We start from the raw sequence: 19,219 nt of genomic DNA, 5'->3' as shown, positions 1-19,219 counted from the left end.
CCTTAAATTAATCTATATGTGTATTTAGTAGTCATAATTGATCGTATTAATTATAGCAATTAAATGAAGTCGCTACAAAGTCGTGGGTTCGAATCCCGCGCATGACACTAGCTTTTTCATGTCATCCAAAACCTTAGATAAAAAGTATAATTAATTTAAATAATTAATACTATCAATNATTTCAAATTTTCATCTTAACCACACTTTGCATAAAAATTGTAAATTAATTAACATAACGTTGGTTAAGTAGGACCAAGTAAAATATATATGTATTAATATAATAATGACGGAAGTACTTTTCTAATAACCAGTCCATAAGTCGCCGAGAATGGAATCTTGATTATACGATATTTGAAAATATGTCGAAAAGAGAGAAAATTCGAAAAATTGAAAGTTGTGATGAGGAGTGATGTCCGCGTGGATCGATGTCACGAGCTTAAGTGGTTATTGAGTTATAGCAGTGGCGTATTGTGCTGAAGATCGTGGGTTCGAACCCGTTGTGACACTAGCTTTTACATCTTAACCAAGACTTTAAATAAGTAGTAATTAAAACTAAAGCATCCCTACTGAACGCTCTTATAAAGGCACTATCATCAACAAAAAGAGCTAATTCAGCTGTAGTTTGCGGCTTGCAAAGGTCATTTATAAAATTGGTGGGGGGGGGGCAACAACGGTTAAGCGTTCACACGGTGCTCATCATTGTAAGGTAAAGGACCCGCGTTCGAATCCAGCGGCCGTCCATTCAAACCTGACATATTTACAAATAGGCTTTTTTTCAAAAACATCGGCACCCCGAGGGTTCATATGAACTCATAGTTGAAAAAGATAAAAGGTAAGAATGAAAATTTAAGATTTCGTAAGGTGTTGGAACAGGAGTATTTTAAACGGAAATCTATTTTTTCCTATATTCACCGTTTCGGAATGAAGGTTTGCTATGACCGGGTTTTTTCTCCCTATTTTTATCATTTAATCAGGTTGGACGTTAAGCAGAACCGAAAGAGTTGATTACGAGATATTTTTCGGAGAGAAATCCACACCTGGCATTTTTGGTTAATAATTCCGACGTTATCAATGAAGTCTCATTCTAAAAGAAAAAGACTGAAAAAATCGTATGCTCTGGTTTCTAGGCGCATACCGGCGTTGTAATCATTTTCGTATAATTTTAAAAACGAAGAAAACACCCTGGAACACCTCCTTAATTGCTGTATTATAGGATTTAGTTGGAAGGTCTCAACCCTTCCTCGCGTTGATTTCAACTTAATTTCAACTCACCTACTAACAAACTATGGCGCCACATTTGCCCACTGAAGGACGTGTTTTGGGACGTACAACGAAACCGTAGAAGAAAGTCGATCACTGAAACCGGGCTTACTAATCAAGTTCCTTGATTACCTAAGACTCACCGGTTTGCTGTAAGCACAGAACGAGGGATATAATAGCTCTTAAAGGGCGCAGTATATTGCACACCCTGAATGATACATCTACATCTATGTACACGTTTCATCAAAAATCCTGCTAAATATTTGTCAAAAGGAATACCATCACGAAGCATTACACCATATTCAAGCAAAAATATAAATATAACGCCAAAAGTTTAGGTTGAATGTAAAATTTCAATCAAATATGTTGTGATTTTGATGCAAGTTTACTTATAGATGAAACGATATTTTAAAATTGATAATCTCAATATTTTATTTTACGAATACGTAAAACAAATGTATCGACCACATTGATTTTCACATGTGTACCAAATATTTACATTACAACAAATGTACATTAATAATAAGTAGTTTAAAAAATAGAACACCGGTTTTTTGTTAATAGATTATTTAATTCTCAGAAATTTACTCATATCTAGAATTTAGAAGTTTTCAATGAAATTTTTTGTGGACAACTAGTGTCGATGGGCGTCTTATGAGCCGAGTTTCTCACCGTTCCAATTTACAAATTGACTTGTTTTGAGCCGAAACCGGGATGGAACTCGCCTTCGGGCCGATGGACTCCAGCGAGTCGCTGGAGGCGTTCTACGACATCGTTTCCACAGACATGTACACGGCGAGCGTCGCCTCGCTCGACATGTACCCAGAAGAGCTGCCTGAACCGAAGCCGAAGGAAGTGAAGATCGGCGAAGTCCGCAGCCTCGCCAAGCACTGTCTTCACGTCATAGCAGATTTCTTCCACATCTTGTACGAGAAGGTGCCCCACATCCCAAACCGGCAATGGGAGTACTTCACGCAGATCCTGCCGATAGACGTCGACTTGGGCTATGCCGCATTAGTTGTCCGTAAGTTGAAACCAACATTTTTTTCCAAAAATGGTTTATTTTTGTTTTATAATCTTCAAAAATATCAGTTGTTATTACTTGTCATCTGTTTCAGAAATATTAATGCTATGAATAAAGTAAAATAATTAAAATTTAAAAATAAAGATCACATTTAGTAGTAAGGATTTAAAATCAGACTATTTCTAAAATCGATTTGAGTAGTTTGTTTTCTTGGTTCGTCATACTATAAATAATATTATCCAAAAGTTTTTTGGCAATTTTTTTTTCCAAATATGATTTCTTTCTGTTTTATAGTCTTCAAAAATACGTTTCAGAACGATTGTGACAAATGACTGGTTTTACATGACGACTGGGACGAAAAGTAAACACGATTGGGACGTTAATACTAGTGAATGGAGACACGATTGAGACATTGGAAATTTTATTGCAATATAAACATTTTTAATATAAACAATACATTACTTAGCTGGTAAAGGTCTCAGATAAATGGAAATTAGGTGCGGTGAAAATTGCACTTCGTCATGAATGAATGAAATGTAATGAGCCGAGTTTCTCACCGTCCCAATTTACAAATTGACTTGTTTTGAGCAGAATCCGGGATGGAACTCGCCTTCGGGCCGATGGACTCTAGCGAGTCGCTGGAGGCGTTCGACGACATCGTTTCCGCAGACATGTGCACGGCGAGCGTCGCCTCGCTCTACTATTATTGTATTGTTGCCGTTGCAATTGTTATTATTATTGTATTGTTGTTGCAGTTCTTTGACCCGCTTTTGTTAGTGCGCTGGTAAATCTGGGAAATTTTCTTTGATCATAGGCGGTTTTATTTAACTCAAAAGAAGCCTAGAATGAGGATTTTCTGAATTAGACTCAATATTGGAAAGGAATTATTCTTTTTATGTAAGGTCTAGTTGAGATGAAAAACTTGGTGTCTTAAGATTAACTGGTCTTACCGTCAAGTAAGATTGCAGATAGGATTTGGTTCATCTGTCATCGCTGATAACCCTATGACAAACGCATTGGCTTAGCAGTATTTAACGTACACCCGTTGTTAATTGGGTTTATTAGGTTAAATAGCTGAATCCTGAAAGTTTAAGTTGTTCAGCCTTCTCCAGTATTATAATGTATTTTTTTATGTAAGGTCTTTGTTGAGATGAAAGATATCACGAGCGGGATTCGAACCCACGACCTTCGGCTCAATACGCCGCTGCTCTAAACACTTGAACCATCCTAACTTCGATCCCCTCAGACACCAACTCCACATCTCAACCTACAGCCAATTTTCTCTAGTTTTTGCAATTTTTAGACTACTTAATGGATTGGAAAGGAAGTTAATTATTAAGGACGATTTTGAAGGAAAGAGAAATATAAAATTAAGGTTTAATAGTTTACTTGTTTTATGATGTTGGATGAGTTTGCATGTATCTGTTCTGTAATTAATTTTGTTTTCGTGTCCCTGTTAATGTAAAACATTTTTAAAAAGTTTGTATTTGTTTTTTTCCATGTTTAGTATTTGTATTTTGTAGAAATCAAAGTAGTCTTGTTTTTCCGTTTTTTTCTCTTCGTCCCAATACTCCCTTATCCGAATCGTGTCTTGCATTCTGAGACCTTTTATTTAGCCGCGTCCCAATTCGGTTGCGGCCCAAAAATATCAGTTTATTGCTTGTCATCTGTTTCAGAAATATTAATGCTATCAATAAAGTAAAATAAATAAAATTTAAAAATATAAAGATCACATATAGATATAAGCGTGTCTCTTCTGTTTTGGGCCCAACCCTGAATTCGGAGAACCGAAAACAAGTTCCCAGAGGTTTTCTTATGATCGGACCTGACTACATTAATTTAATTTAATGATCAGGCACCTTTTTTCTTATATACAAAATTCCAATATTCAATTCAAACCAAAATAAATACGAGACCAAAATATTAATTAAATTTAAATCTTTTATTACAATTTTTTTTCAAAAAAGATTACAATTTCTTTCATTAATTATTATTTTTAATTTAAAGAATCTTTTATTCTATAATAAAACCTATTTCAGAATCTACAAACATTAATTTTAAAATCGACGTTAATTCTCGTTGTATAAAGAAAAGTAAAAGTAAAGGCAATTATTATTTTTATTATTATTAATTTTTGACCACCAATTACAAAATACAATTAATATTTCAACATAACTTTTAAAATGAAATGTTATCTCTTTTAGTTTTCTTTATAAAAAATATATTTTTTGTTACAACCCTTTTTAATTAAAATACAATTATTATTTTTTGTTTTGACGTCAAAATAAAATTTACTCACTTGAATTGTGTGCACACCAAATTTTTCTTTATTACAAATAGACAGCTCTTAACCCATGGAGGACAGAAAGGGAATTGTTTTTTTGACTGAAGAAAAAAATAGCCCTTTCCTAGCCCCTACTCCTTTCACTGTCAGATGTGTGTGGAGGGGCATGGCGGTACATTCAAATCGAAACTTGACATAGAAATAAGGACTTAAAATCAGACTCTTTCTAAAATCAATTTGAGTAGTTTTTTTCTTGTTCGTCATGCTGTAAATAATATTAGGCAAAAGTTTGTTATTTGGACTGCGTATTTCAGCTTAATATCGTACATTTTTTGAATTGATCGTTTACATTTACTTCTCATTATTAGTTTTAACTTGCAGTAAAAATCTTTTCTACAAAATAAAATTTTTGTTATTCATTATAGGCGACGGACTCTTTTGGAGAAGGGTGACCCTATTGTCATGGCCGGGTTTTCACCAGATCGAAAATGCCGGCAACAGCTGGAAGAGATACGCCCTGGAAAAGTATTTCGCCGAGTACATCGAGAAAGCGGACATCAACACGGTCGACTACCTGGAGGCTAAGAGGCTCGCCGAGGCTTTCGCCCCGTTCATCGTAAAATTGGAAATAAAAGAGCTGAACGTACCGCCGTGGCCGCCAGTCGTCGAAACCTCGGATTCGACCGACACGAACGTCTCGACGGACACGATCAACACCGGCATGTCGAAAATGACCCTGTACACGTACATGAACAGGCATGTGAAATACGACGACCCACCTATTTCGACGGATCGCATATATCTAGGGACAATATTCAGAGCACTGAACCGACTGGAAGAACTCAAAATTTGCTTCGGCTATAGAAACTATTATCGTTACAACGTAATGAACTACGCGCTCATAAAAAAGATGGACGCTTTGCGGCTGGCGTCGGCGATCGAAGCAATAAACAATTTAAAGAAATTGACTATAACTTCTTCGCTGATTCCTCCCGATATGCTCGAAATCATACGAGACAGTATCGAATGCCACGATGGCCTCGAAGAGCTGGAATTGAGCCGTTTACGTATCGGAGACAAGATTATAATTGATATTATCGATATTCTCGAGAATCTAGAATTGCTCAAAAAAGTTTCCCTCGTCGAAAACGGTATTACATCAAATGGGATTTCTCTTTTAGTGTACGCGCTTATGCATAAAAATATAAAAATAGAAGAGTTGGATCTTTCTTTTAATAAACTCGACGATGTCGCTGGCTCGATGCTAGCGGGCGTGATTCTTTATCGGGATCGGCTGAAAAAGCTGTATCTGGCCGGTTGTGGGCTAGGTTCCGAATCGGGGGTAAATTTCGGCATAGCGATCCAGTCTAATACGACTCTGGAGGTGCTGGATTTGAGCGGAAATTACTTTGATTACGAAGCCGGCGAAAGTCTTTTAAGGGGGGTAGAAAACAACAATACTTTATCAATGCTGGATGTCCGAGGCTGCGATCTGCCGAAAGAAACGGTAAAGGATATTTTGGACATTTGCTTCGAACATAACGAACAACACCGAAAGAAGGAACCCGTCTACAAGTACGTCCTTCCGAAGAAAAAAGCGACCCCGCCACCTTTGGTGGAAGAAGAAGAAGAAATGGACACCGAACAATGGATACTCAGCAAATGCTTTATGGGAGAAAAAGACAACATGACCTTGGATAACGCAATGTCCCAGGAAACGGTTTTGTCGGGCAGCTTCTCTGATATATCGGACTATTACGCAGAACAGAGGGACTGCATGTTGAAAGCCGGCTTCACTGGTACGTTCTCGTCCGGTTTCGGACCAGTGATAGAAGGATACGTTGAAGACACAAGAAGGAGGCAGCGCGAGGAAGCTAGAAGACCGAAAACGATCGCAGAGCCCGTCGTGCCACAGGTTGACCTCGTAAAGAAACAACAGGATTACTTCGAAAAACGCATTGTGCCTCCCACTGAACCCGTGGAAACAATCTCTGAAGAGGAGAGTGAAAGGCCGAGTTTGGCTCTCAGATTGTCTGCCGATTCCTTCGAACAGCAGAACTTAATATTTACAGGAAAAACGAGACAAGAGCAAGACGATTTTCAGAACGCTAAACGAGTCTTCCAATTAGGAAGGAGGAAGAAGAAACGCAGAAGCTATAGAGAACGCTACCTCGAGGAAGAAGAGGAGTTCGAAGAGGAAGAGGAATATATTAGGGATCCTCGCGGAACGTTAGAAATGGAAAAACGCATATTTAAGATGACTGATGGCGTTTTTACCCGCACCCATAAAGACGAATGGGGTAAGGCTCCCAAAATAGAAGTGGTCAAACAGGTCGATGTCGGGTTATGTAGGGATTACGAGGATGATACTATGAAAGAAGATTCTAAGGAGAAACAGTTGGCCACTGGGAAGGATCCAAGACAAGAATTGAAGCAAAAGCAAAAACGTACGCTCCTCCAATTACACAAGAAGTGGGAAAATATGTTGAAACGACCCGATGAGAGCATGCCACAATCTGGAGACGATCTATCATCATTGGAAGACGTAGAAGGTCTAGAGCTAGTCGACGACCTGTGCAGATCTGAAACCATCGCACTCGGCGATGAGAAAGAACTCACCACAGTCTGTGAAATACCGTTCTGGCGCCCTCAGGAGAGGAAGGTTGCGGAAAAAATTAAGGCTGTACAACAGGGACTCAGCGAAGAGAAAAAGCAGTCAGCCACAGTAGAAGACGAAACGAAACAACAAGACGACACACAGTCCCCCAAGGTGATAATGGAAAAGACTTGGCAACAAATATACGACTCTGTCATGTCGAGCTCTGTTGGCAAGAGCGATGTAAAAGACAAGGAGGATTTTTTCATAATCAAAAACTATCTCGACGTCGGAACGAAAACTTACGGTCGCGACAGCTTTGAAACTTCCATCGTTCTTCAACAGATGGTCGCAAACGAAAAAGAGTTTATACTGACTCCGAATACCTTATCCGCTTACGAAAAACTATTGCGCCTGAAAGAAATAGAAGCTCAATTTATAAAAGACTTCACCCCTCCTGTTGTCGAAGTCAAGGAACCACCGTTTTACGGTTACAACACTGAACTCTACGAAAATATGTATCACGAAGAGACTGTTGTCCCTGAAGAAGAGTTCGCTTCGGAAGTAGAAAACCAATCCGCCGGAGAAACTATAACAGAAGTGACTTCAAATTAAAATATATGCTTATAAACACCACGATAATATTGCTAACTTGTTGTAAGTAATAAAAATATTCGTTTTACACTAACCCGGTCAGTTATATATCTGTCTCAAATTAACATATAAGCCAAAATGTACTCGCAGATCACAAGTCAATATCAAGTGTTTTGTGTGGTGTTTAGTGGCCGTTAGTCAATGATTATTCGGAGATGGTGAGACCGCATCTCACGATCTCCGAATAATCATCAAGTATTTTGTCTTTTCCATTTATTCAACCCGGGACTTTAAAAATTCATTTTTTAGAACTAATTTATCTGTTAATATGGAAGTTCTTGATTATTTACCACCATTTGAAGAATGTCCGAAAAATATCGCCGTAATTTTTTTTTTTTTTTTTTTTTGTTTGACAGACCTGCGTCTTATCCGTCCATCCACCGAGGCTGTGCTGTTCAGCTCCGGTGCGGTCAACAGTTAGTTCAGTACAGCACCAACGAGGCCACTTCCTGGATCTAAACTCATTCACATTCTCTTACTTACTTTTAATGCTGTCTCTTCTTTCCTTTCATCATTCACTCAATTAGTTTTGTGGAATACTCGATATTCCTCCATCACCCTCTACACGTATTACAGAAACCAATCTAATTGAGGGTCGATGGGGTACTCAATACTGCGCCACCAGCCCTCTTACACTGCACATTCACGCCAATAAATGCATTCACTCTTAACGCACGCTGTGGAGACAAAAATACCTGGATTACGGAAGCACGCCACATTTCCCAGTCATTATATTTCATGCATTTTCATTATTACATCATTTCCTGTTTTTTCCAATACCTAGTGGAAACCTCAGAGTTAGGAGAGAATGCAGCGAGAACAGATGGTAATCAATATCAGCTACCAATACAATCCACCAATATTGGGGTTCTGTCAATAATGCTACTCAGCTAATAATTAACTGGAATATGAAGTCATCCTAATAGAATTGTTTAAAGATTTTTCCTGTTATAAATTTTCCAGCAAGCCTACAAACCTTTATTTGCAAACCATGGCCACTTCTAGTCGACCAATATATAACTTTTTATTTAAGGTCTTGTTTGAGGTGAAAAAGTTAGTGTCACGAGCGGGACTTGAACCCACGGTTTTCGGCTCAACGCGGACACCAACTCTTCATTTACAACCTTTTGAATTTTTCCCTCCTGTTAGCGAATTAAGTACTTCTGTAATTATTATATTAATCCATACATATAACTAGTATTCATTATTGACCGTGTCCAAAATAATTGGTCTTATTTTGTGAAGTCACGATAGCTCAAGTGGATAGAGCAGCGCTGTATTGAGCCGAAGGTCCTGTGTTCGAATTCCACTCGTGACACTAACTTTTACATCTCAACCAAATCTTAGATAAAAAGTATAATTAATTATTATAATAATTTGTCAATTATGAGTAATAAACATATATGGATTAATTTAATACTAATCAATACCTCATTTATTCTGACCGTAACTAAACTAAGGTAAATTAAAAAAAATCGATGGGGATAAATGTGTGTAGATCTAATTGGGAAGAACCAAAGACTTTTTCACAGACATTATTTCAACAAATTAGACTAAAATTCACATCAGTGCTATTATACATTGCATTAATGAATATATAGTTTAAATACATGAAATAACACGAATTTAAAAATACGCGGATGAATCAGTGGGAAGGGTTTTTTTTCAAGAGCAAGTTCTCTCAGTCATAAAAAGTCCGTAAATTCTGGATTTGAATTGATAATAGAGAAAATACGTGAAGAAAATACTTCAAACAAAAAATTAGAGCAGTGAATTTAAAAGAATGTGTAACTGCTTTGAATTAAAAAGTATGATCTAAATATGACCAACTAAAGTTTCGTCGTAAAAATAATATTTAAAAAAATTCAAATTATCGTTGTGGTTTTCCAGTTTCCGTTCGAAAAGTACAAACAAAATACAATTCGTCGAAACTGTTCAATTTGAAACTTTTCCCATTGGAAGATTTTGCAGAACGGGCAAAACGGCGGCGTGGCCGGGCCAGGTCTGTCGATCGATCCAAAACACCCTGGGGGATTAATTCGTTTAGGAGTGGCCTACACCCTGGTGATTATCCACAAGGGTTCGCTCTGACTGTGATAATTATGACGGAGCGGCTTAACCGGAACTCGATTCGGGCAGATCCGGTGTAAAAGTAGCAACCAAACTTCTTTTAAAAACTCCAAAAGCAGCATTGAACAATCCAGGACGAGCTTTTCAAACTACAATTTTATTTCTCGTTTTAATTTTGTACTGGTAAGTTGAGATTACAAGATAATTGGCAATGTTTAATACAATTGTTTATTTTTACCCAATTTTTAATTTTAAGTTTTAACCAATACTCACATCACCCTAAAATATACATACAAGGTGTATCAACTACTATAATCCACCCATTTAATTCTGAAACGATTCATTTTAGCAAAAAATGGTTTTATAAACTCCAAGTTAATTTTGTCAAGGAATCGCGTGGTGGTATCAGATTTAACATAATTTTCTCATCTAGCTGGGAAATTACACTAAATTTGTTACTTTAAATGGGAATCCCAAATTTTTATTGAACAATTCAATTCTAGAGCTGATATTATGTCACTTTTACTGACAGGAAAATTCTGATAGGATCGACTATTTCCGAGTTATGCCCGACGGAAGACGCGTGAGGTGGTTGCTTTTTGTAACAAGATGGCCCTCCCTGTTTTAGTCTAAAATGCAGGGGTTTTACATTGTGTCTTTTTGCGCAGGGAGCAATAGAAACAAAAATTGTAATAAATGATCAAATCTGCAACAATACATAAGAAATAGCGGAGAGGCATTTTTTTATTACATTTATATTATTTACAACTGCAAGTGATGTATTAAGTAAATATGTTCGTATATGTTGAATTATCATTTGAGGCTCTTGTAGGAGAAGTTGCCCAGTGGTAACACTCCTTCACACTGATATCTTGTTGTCTTCACACAATGAGAAGGTCTCGGGGCCACTTTCGCTTCAATCGTCTTGGAGGATTTTCAGGTAGGGTTGGAAGTGATAAATTTCGTACGAATGACATTTTTTATATCGGGTATTGATGAGTTCGTGTACAAATCGGATGTGTAGGTGTTTATGGATAGTGTAATTTGAAACGTAAAAGGGAGCATTTATAATTTGACGGAGAATTTTAGATTGGATTGATTGGAGACGCTGGGAATTGGAAACCTTGGTTGAGCCCCACACTTCACAACCGTACGCCCAGAGACGTCTAATCATTGTCTTGTAAATTAAAAGTTTATTTTCAAGGTCTAATTTTGATCGTGAGTCGAGAAGTCTTTTTATCAATTTATAACGTCGGTTTGTTTGCTGTCTTTTCAGTCTTGTATGGGGATTCCAAGTCAGTCGTTTATCCATGAAAAGTCCAAGATAACGCACAAGGTCAGTGGTAGGCAATGGAATTCCATTTATACTCACCGCAGGACAGACATTTTTACGTAAGGTAAAATTGATCTGTGTGCTTTTTGTTAGGTTTACCTTTATTCTCCACTTTGTGAACCATATTGTTAATTCATTCAGGTGTTGTTGTAAGTGTTGAGTGTTAATTGAGGGGTCCGAATTGCGTGTAAGAATCGCTGTATCATCAGCGAATGTGTGTGTCGAAATGTTAACGTGTGTAGGAATATCTGCAGTGTATATGGAAAATAGAAAAGGGCCAAGTATGCTTCCCTGAGGAACACCCGCCCTTATGCGTATATAAGGTGAGAATTCAGTTCCCTGACGGACTCGACAAAATCGATCCGTCAGATAAGATCTCAGTATAAGATAGTACGTATGAGGGAGGATGTTCCTCAGTTTCCAAAGCAAGCCCGAGTGCCAGACTCGATCGAAGGCCTGTTCTAAATCAAGAAAGACACCCAAGCAATGCTGTTTTTGTTCGAGGGAAGAGGCCATATTGTCAGCAACACGATGTAATTGATGAGTTGTCGAGTGAAATGTGCGGAACCCAAACTGATGATCTGGAATAATATTAGAATTTTCAATTATTGGCAGTAATCCTCGGAGAAGTAGTTTTTCTAGTATTTTGGCAAGGATAGAAAGGAGACTAATGGGTCGGTAGGAATTTGGAAGATCAGAAGGTTGATTTGGCTTATGAATCATTTTAATTAAAGAGAACTTCCATTGCAATGGAAAATATGTGGTCCTGAGTACAGCGTTGTATAAGTATGTTAAGTATAGTAAACCTCTGTGGGGCAAATTTTGTAATATTTGTAAAAAAAAAAAAATAATAAAATAAAATAAAATAAAAAAATAAAAACCTACTGCCCAACACCGAGTGGTTGCATTTTAAAACAAATTGTACTTATACTTCATGACATATTGGTCCTGAGTACAGCGTTGTATAGGTATGTATGTAGAGGCATTTTAAAAATAAAACGGACTCGATGATGTTTTTAAACAAATTCTTTTGTAATTTTTTTTTTTTTTTTGGTGGCAAAAAATCATATAAACTAAGCGTAAAAGCAACATCATGATCCCTACCCTAATCTGAGACGATTCCTATCCTAAATTAACTTGCTAATACTAATCGTTTTCGAAATAAACGGGGAGGCCATCTCGTTACAAAAATCATAACCTCCTGACTCGTCTTCTTTCAGGCGTAACTCAGAAATGGTCAATCCAATCAAAATTTGCCTTTCAGTAAATCTGGCATAAAATAAATTTTAGAATCGAATTGTACAATAAACATATGGGATTCTCATTTAAAATAACAAAATTAGTGTCATTTCCCAGCTAGATGAGAAAGTTATGTTAAACCTATTGCCACCACGCGACTCCTAGCCAATTTTTTATTTTTTATTACGATCTCTAATTGTTATTTATAATACGTAATTTGCGGATACATGAACGTACATATATACAACTATTTACATTTAGGGGAGCAATGTTATCCTCCCTCTTCACTTTGTTTATGTTTTTTTACTTTTTACTCAGAAAGGAGGTCGCGGGGCCATTTCCTCTTGAGACGCCTTTTGAGAATGGACAGGGCTTGAGCAAGACTATTTGGATGGTGGGAGAGTTTTTTGTGGAACTTGGAAAATTTTTGGGGAATAAATGTTTGGATATAAGGAATTTGAAGGTCGTTGTGGAGTGTAGCGTTTGAGCTATAATAAGGAGCATTTACACTGGATTTGAGGACTTTAGATTGAAAGGATTGTTGACGTTGAATATTCGAAGGTTTAACGGTTCCCCGCAGTTCTATTCCGTATGTCCAAATCGGTTGTAGTAGTGTTTTGTCAATTGTAAGTTTGTTTTTTGTCGATAGTTTAGACTGTCGTCCCATAAGTCTGTGAGCCAAAATTAACATGGGGTTTGTATAAAATTATTTTTTGCTAAAGTTAATAATTTTCAAAATAAAGGGGTGGATTATAGAAGGTGACACACCCTGCACCTATTTAACATATAAATTATTTAAATTCCATAAGATAAGTTAAGTAAAATAAAAACCTAGCAGCTTTAAAAAGCTAACAAGAAACCTTTAACAATTGTAGTTTACTTAACATTTAAATTGACTTTTAAACTGTAGGTTTTAACTTCAATTCTTACTAATATTCATTACATTAAATTAGATATTTGAATAAAAATATCTAAAATTAGGATAGTAATAATTCAGTATGGGTTTTCTAGATGTCTGGACTTTTTATTATTTTCGTCCAGGTTATTTGATATATTTCGACAGAAAATATTGGAAAAAAACCCAAATATTTTGGGCCTTAAATTGGGACTCAGATTTTACTATTTTAATAAACACCAATGCCATTGTTTTTTTTGGATGGTATTTCTTCTTTCGAGAGATGCTCATGGGCTTTTATGATTATGAATGTTGATGATTTTGTTCAAGCACGGTTTACTCTGGAAAGAACATCCTATACGTACTAACTAATGTTTTCATTTTATCTGTTTTATTATGGGGTCAATTCGTACACACACTTGTCTCTAACCTGTATTTATTAAGACTGACTCTACAAAAGAATCCCAAAGGAGTAGGGAACTCCCGGGGTTATCTCTGTTTACATTTTACAACTTAATAAAACACCTTCCCCTTTTAGATACATTTGTTTAAACAATTTTATCATTAATAATTATATTAACAAAATTAACAATTATACAAACTTCTCTGAACACTTAATAACTATTACAATATGAGAGAGACAATATGAGATTAATAATTTTATTATTAATAATTATATAAACAAAATTAACATTTATACAAACTTCTATGAACACTTAATCACTATTACAATATGAGTGAGACCGTAAACTTAAATTATCCATGTCCAAATTAAATACTTTAAAAAAAATACAAATATAGTAAATAAAAATGAGAAACATCTCTTTAAACACTTCTATTAATTATTAATCTAATAGACTAACTAAACAATTATAAAATGCCTAGATTCTTAACAGCACAGAATTTATTGTTCTTGATAGAGCCGAGGTCTTTCTGTCATACGTCCTCTCATAGTTCTATAACTTATTTTATGTTGTGTTTTATGTTTATATACGTTTGAAGGGTGGAAGAAGGAAGTCGGGAATAGAAAGACTTTTGGGCTATGGAAAAAAATGGGTAATGGTTCGGCCTGATTATCCTTTCAGGATTACATAGACGGGGATAATTAGGGAAAGGAAAGCCAAATTGTTGAAGAATTAGACCATGCAGAAATGTGTGATGTGTAGAATGTGATGATCGTTTTATATCTTTCAATTAATTAGGGTTTTTAGTTGAGATAAAAAAGTCAGTGTCACGAGTGGGATTCGAACGCACGACCTTGGGCTAGATATGCCTCTGCTCTACCACTTGAGCTATAGTGACCTCGATCCCCTCGGACACAACTTCCCATCTCAACCACACCTTTTGAATTTTCCCTCCTTTTGGTCATTTTTCAATCCCGCTTGTGACACTGACTTTTTTTTATCTCAACTAAGAACCTTAATTGGTTGAAAGATATTAATTTGTCAAGCGGACCATGAAACTAGTGAATTTAATAATTTTAAATAAAGTATACCCTCACTAAAGACTATTTCATATGTCGCCGAGAATCAAATTGATTACACGACATTTGAAAAATGGCAAAAAGGAGGGAAAATTCAAAAGGTGCGGTTGAGATAGGAAGTTAATGTCCGAGCGGATCGAGGTCACGATAGCTCAAGTGGTAGAGCAGCGGCGTATCAAGCCGAAGATCGTGGGTTCGAATCCCGCTCGTGCCATTGACTTTTTTATCTCAACTGAAAACCTTAATTAATTGAAAAATTGTAAAGAAAGGCCAACAGAGCGACTGAAATTGAAGTTAAATATAAATTCATTTCGATTGGAGCAATGAGACCTCGTAAATTTTATTTCCACCTTAAAATTTGCCGATTGTGATTTACGGAACGTCCAGTAGAATTTGCTCTGCTGGGCTATAACAGCGAAATAATAAATATTCAAACCGTACCGCTCCCTCCGTTCCGGCTATGATAATTTCTCCAGTATGTTCGGGGAATATATTCATTTTTACTCGGAGAATCACGCTAGGGGCAAAATTAACATACATTGAAAAACTAAGAAATCGTTGCATTTATTTTCAATTTAAATTTGGAAATAACTGAAAGCCTCGATAAAAATCTAAAAAACGTAGACCTATGATTAAAATATAAACCATTTTTATAGAAGCAATTGAACACATTTTTACAAAACGATCGCCAATATCAGCAAACCTCGTCTACTTTAAAGAAAAATAGTAGATAACAAAAAATTATTTCATTTAATAATTCTTTTTCTAAGGTCTTGGTTGAAATGAAAAAGTTAGTGTCACAAGCGGGATTCGAACCCTTAACAACAAAAAAAAAGTACGCCTAGCATGTGCACAGAGGGTTTTAGCTAACAGAGGACATTATAGACGGAATTAATTGTTTGAACAATTGTGTCCAATAAACAAAATTATGGAATTAAAACCTTTTATTTTGTTATTTTTCAAAATTCCTTAATTAAATTTTCCTGCAGTAAAAACATAATAGTTTCTAATAAATTTTAATGCAATTTTATGCTGGGAAAAGTAAATACTACAAAATTAGCACTATCCCTATTCAACTTTGAGTAGTGTATAACATCTAAATTTTTAATGTCATTGCACCAGAAACTAGAAATGGCAAATTGTGAATTTGTTAACGTGTTAATTTATTTAAAAATTTTAAGTCGTAATTAACCTTCTCCCGGGCATACTTGGGACTTGCCTATGGCTTTGATTGGCTAATGCAAAAATAAATCTTGATAAAAGATAGATATGCTCCTCGAAAGTTCAACAAAGCAACCAAGCGTTATCTTCCTGATTGGCATCATTCTTGATCAGTTTTTCATATATAATTATAATTTTGAAAGCTGATCAATAATTTTTTCTACTACCTAAGCAGAGCTTGGCATATTTATGTTTGTTTAGTGAAAATAATCCGAAATGTTTTTTTAATGGATACGACATGCCCCGTACACTGGTAAGGTGATAAGGATGATAACTTTGTCGTCAAAAGAATGGCCGGTCTTTATCCAGGATATTGCTTATTACCCTTCCTAATACACTCGATAAATATCACTCAAACCTGAAGTGGCCTTCCGATCCGTAAATCCCAAGGTGATGGGAGAAAGCCGCCGTTTAGATAAAAATTCCCTATAAGCGGGTCCAAACGCCTTTCACGGCTGAATGGGTGAAAAATTAGAGAGACTAGAGGGAAAAATTCTCTGACAGCCTTTCTTCGTGAAGGGAACGTCAAATCGGATCTTGCGACAGGGGACTAGTTGAACGGGCGATATTGGGCCGGCCAAATTTTGCTGTGTACGCATCAAAAGACATTAAAGCCGCTCATTGGAAATATCAAAATAAGTTCTGAAAACAATGAGGGAATACAGAGAAATAATTCAGAATGTCGGCCTACCTTTGAAAACGATAGTTTTTAGTAAAAGTTAAGAAATTAGCGTTGAACAGTGTTTCGTAAAGGTCCCTGGTTCAAATCCAGCGGCCCAGCATTCGAACCCACTTACAAATGGGCGTTTTTTCAACAATCCGCCACCGCTAGGTTGATATGACCATTGCTGTTGTGAACACCATGTAAAAGAAGACTGTAGGAAATGATTATCATAAAAGCGCATCTATGTCTTAAAATTTAAAAATTTTCAGTCTGAGAATCAATGGATTATGGTGTAAACTTTCAGTATCACATTTTTTCTAAAGAAATTTTTTGTTTCTAACAAAATGCACCTACCAGGGGGAAAAATTATGTACCTACTTAAGATTTAAATTATTTACTAAGCCCAATAATTGTAGCCAAAGAAGGACTGAGATTTAAAATATATAAATATATGTTGTAGGAATGAGTGAGATGAACTATTTAATCTATTACAATTAATTAAGGTTTTTAGTCGAGATAAAAAAGTCAATGGCACGAGCGGGATTCGAACCCACGATCTTCGGCTTGATACGCCGCTGCTCTACCACTTGAGCTATCGTGACCTCGATCCACTCGGACACCAACTTCCCATCTCAACCGCACCTGTGGAATTTGCCCTCCTTTTTGCCATTTTATTTAATCTAAATTTTGTATTCAAAATCAGTGATAAGGCAGGCGAATAGGAATGTTAGAACTTCAGAAGTTTTATAAGAATGTTAGAAGTTTTATAAGATTCATTCGTTTTGTTATTTATTGTTACCACAAGCAAACACAGTACAAAATCAGTTAGAACATGAACTTTTACGAGTTTTCAAATTTCATCTCAAAGTTTAAATGTGTGTGATTAGTGACCGTTAGTCGACGATTATTCTGAAATAGAAATACTTTGATTGAATATAAAAAATATTTTTTTGCATTGTATAAATTCACTTTTTTCCACATCCTACAAGTATTTGTTAAATTTAGACAATGGTTGTAAATCCCAGGCCCTGAAGATGATCTCTATAAAGATCGAAACGTTGGCACGATAAAGAAAATGTTTTTTTGAAACCTACATCACACCAGACCGCATCTCACGATTTCTGAATAATTATCGATTAACGGTCACTAATCACCACACATATTTGAAAGCTTATTACTTTTTCGGCCTATCCAAGTTATTGCTTAAAGTGCTGAAAAAGCTATCAAACAATCAATTAAATCAATGGACAAATTAAACAGAAATTAGGGATAAAAGTTTCACATAAAGCGCTTAGTTTTTAATTTATATCCTTATTTTTGTCTCATAGTTAAGAATAAATGGTGTATGTACGATGTGAAGATGAATGGTGAAAAGTAACAATATACTAGTTTAAAAAAAAATTTTTGCGCTTTCGCTCAACGGTTTTTACTGATTATTTTCCATATGAAACATTTTTTTCTCATTTGTGCTGTGTTCTTTTCTTCGGACTGTTTCCTTTTCCTTACTCCGTTTCTTTTTTTGTCCAACTAGAATTTAATAAGATTTGTTTAGGAATGTTCCAACTCGGACGTCCTATTCGATCAGTACGATTAGATCTGACATATACGGACTTCAGGGTAGATTATCCCTTGCAATTTTCTAGCATTGTATAAATTCATTTTATTTTTTTTAAATCTAAAATTTTGAGCATTGTATAAATTCATTTTTTTCATATCCTGCTTGTATTTGCACAATTTAAACAATGTTTATAAATCCCAGGATCTGAAGATGATCTCAATAAACATCAAAACGTTGGCACGATAAAGAAAACGTTTTTCTGAAACCTGCATCACACCAGACCGCATCTCACGATTTCTAAATAATCATCGATTAACGGTCACTAATCACCACAAATTTGATTTATGTTTTGTTCAAAGTCAATGAAATAAAACAGGTACAATTTAATTAAAATTATATTGTATAAATAAATCAAATTCATTTCTTGATATCTATCAAATATATAATTTCTTATTATTTGTTTTATTTATTTTATTCTTCATATTTTTTACGAAAAGTTAGTAAAAGAAGCTTTAAGTTCAGGCAATAATCATTTGGTACGTTTTTCTTGATCGGAATATTAAAGAAACAATAGGAGGACTTACTTAAATTGAATTCGCCCAAAACAATGTTGTATAAAGGAGAAATTTGGCCCAAGTTTGTAAGCCCAAGTGTTGACAGAAGTCGATAGGGCTTGTTCGGAGACGATAATACAACATAATTAAAAACAAAAAAGTCTCTTGAAGGTACTTTCTCTGCCGGGCCTGACTTTGGCTGTCTTTAATGAATGAAAAACGTTTCTTTCGCCAAAGTCTCTCGAAATTAACTAATTAATTTTAATGGAAAATTTCATTTCGATCCATGTTTGGCTAAAGAAAAAAGTGAAAGTAATTGTTGTTGATAAAATCGTGCCTGTTCAATTTTGATTAAACTTTTATGTTAAAAGTGTTTCTTTTTTG

General features: G+C 35.7%; 2 protein-coding genes across 2 annotated transcripts in view; one reads left to right on the top strand and one right to left on the bottom strand.

Annotated features, from left to right (window-relative positions):
* The window catches only part of LOC112127489 (Kv channel-interacting protein 1-like), a 152,108-nt gene that overhangs the window by 8,263 nt on the left and 124,626 nt on the right, over positions 1–19,219 (bottom strand). The gene's annotated exons all lie outside the window — the stretch shown is intronic.
* Positions 1,771–7,852, top strand: LOC106670570. The gene is made up of 2 exons (XM_014401036.2): positions 1,771–2,284; positions 4,994–7,852. The coding sequence occupies exons 1-2, from the start codon at positions 1,975–1,977 to the stop codon at positions 7,777–7,779; spliced, it is 3,096 nt and encodes a 1,031-aa protein (XP_014256522.1). The 5' UTR covers positions 1,771–1,974; the 3' UTR covers positions 7,780–7,852.

Source organism: Cimex lectularius, unplaced genomic scaffold (genome assembly GCF_000648675.2).
Source record: "Cimex lectularius strain Harlan isolate CLEC.00 unplaced genomic scaffold, Clec_2.1 scaffold153, whole genome shotgun sequence".
Classification (NCBI taxonomy): domain Eukaryota; kingdom Metazoa; phylum Arthropoda; class Insecta; order Hemiptera; family Cimicidae; genus Cimex; species Cimex lectularius.
Note: the sequence above shows the minus strand (reverse complement) of the source record. Positions and strands in the feature narration are given on the sequence as shown.

Coding starts and splice junctions, on each gene's coding strand:
- LOC106670570 (XM_014401036.2), top strand. CDS start 1,975: ATGGAACTCGCCTTCGGGCCGATGGACTCCAGCGAGTCGCTGGAGGCG. Junction 2,285..4,993: donor CTATGCCGCATTAGTTGTCC/GTAAGTTGAAAC, acceptor TATTCATTATAG/GCGACGGACTCTTTTGGAGA.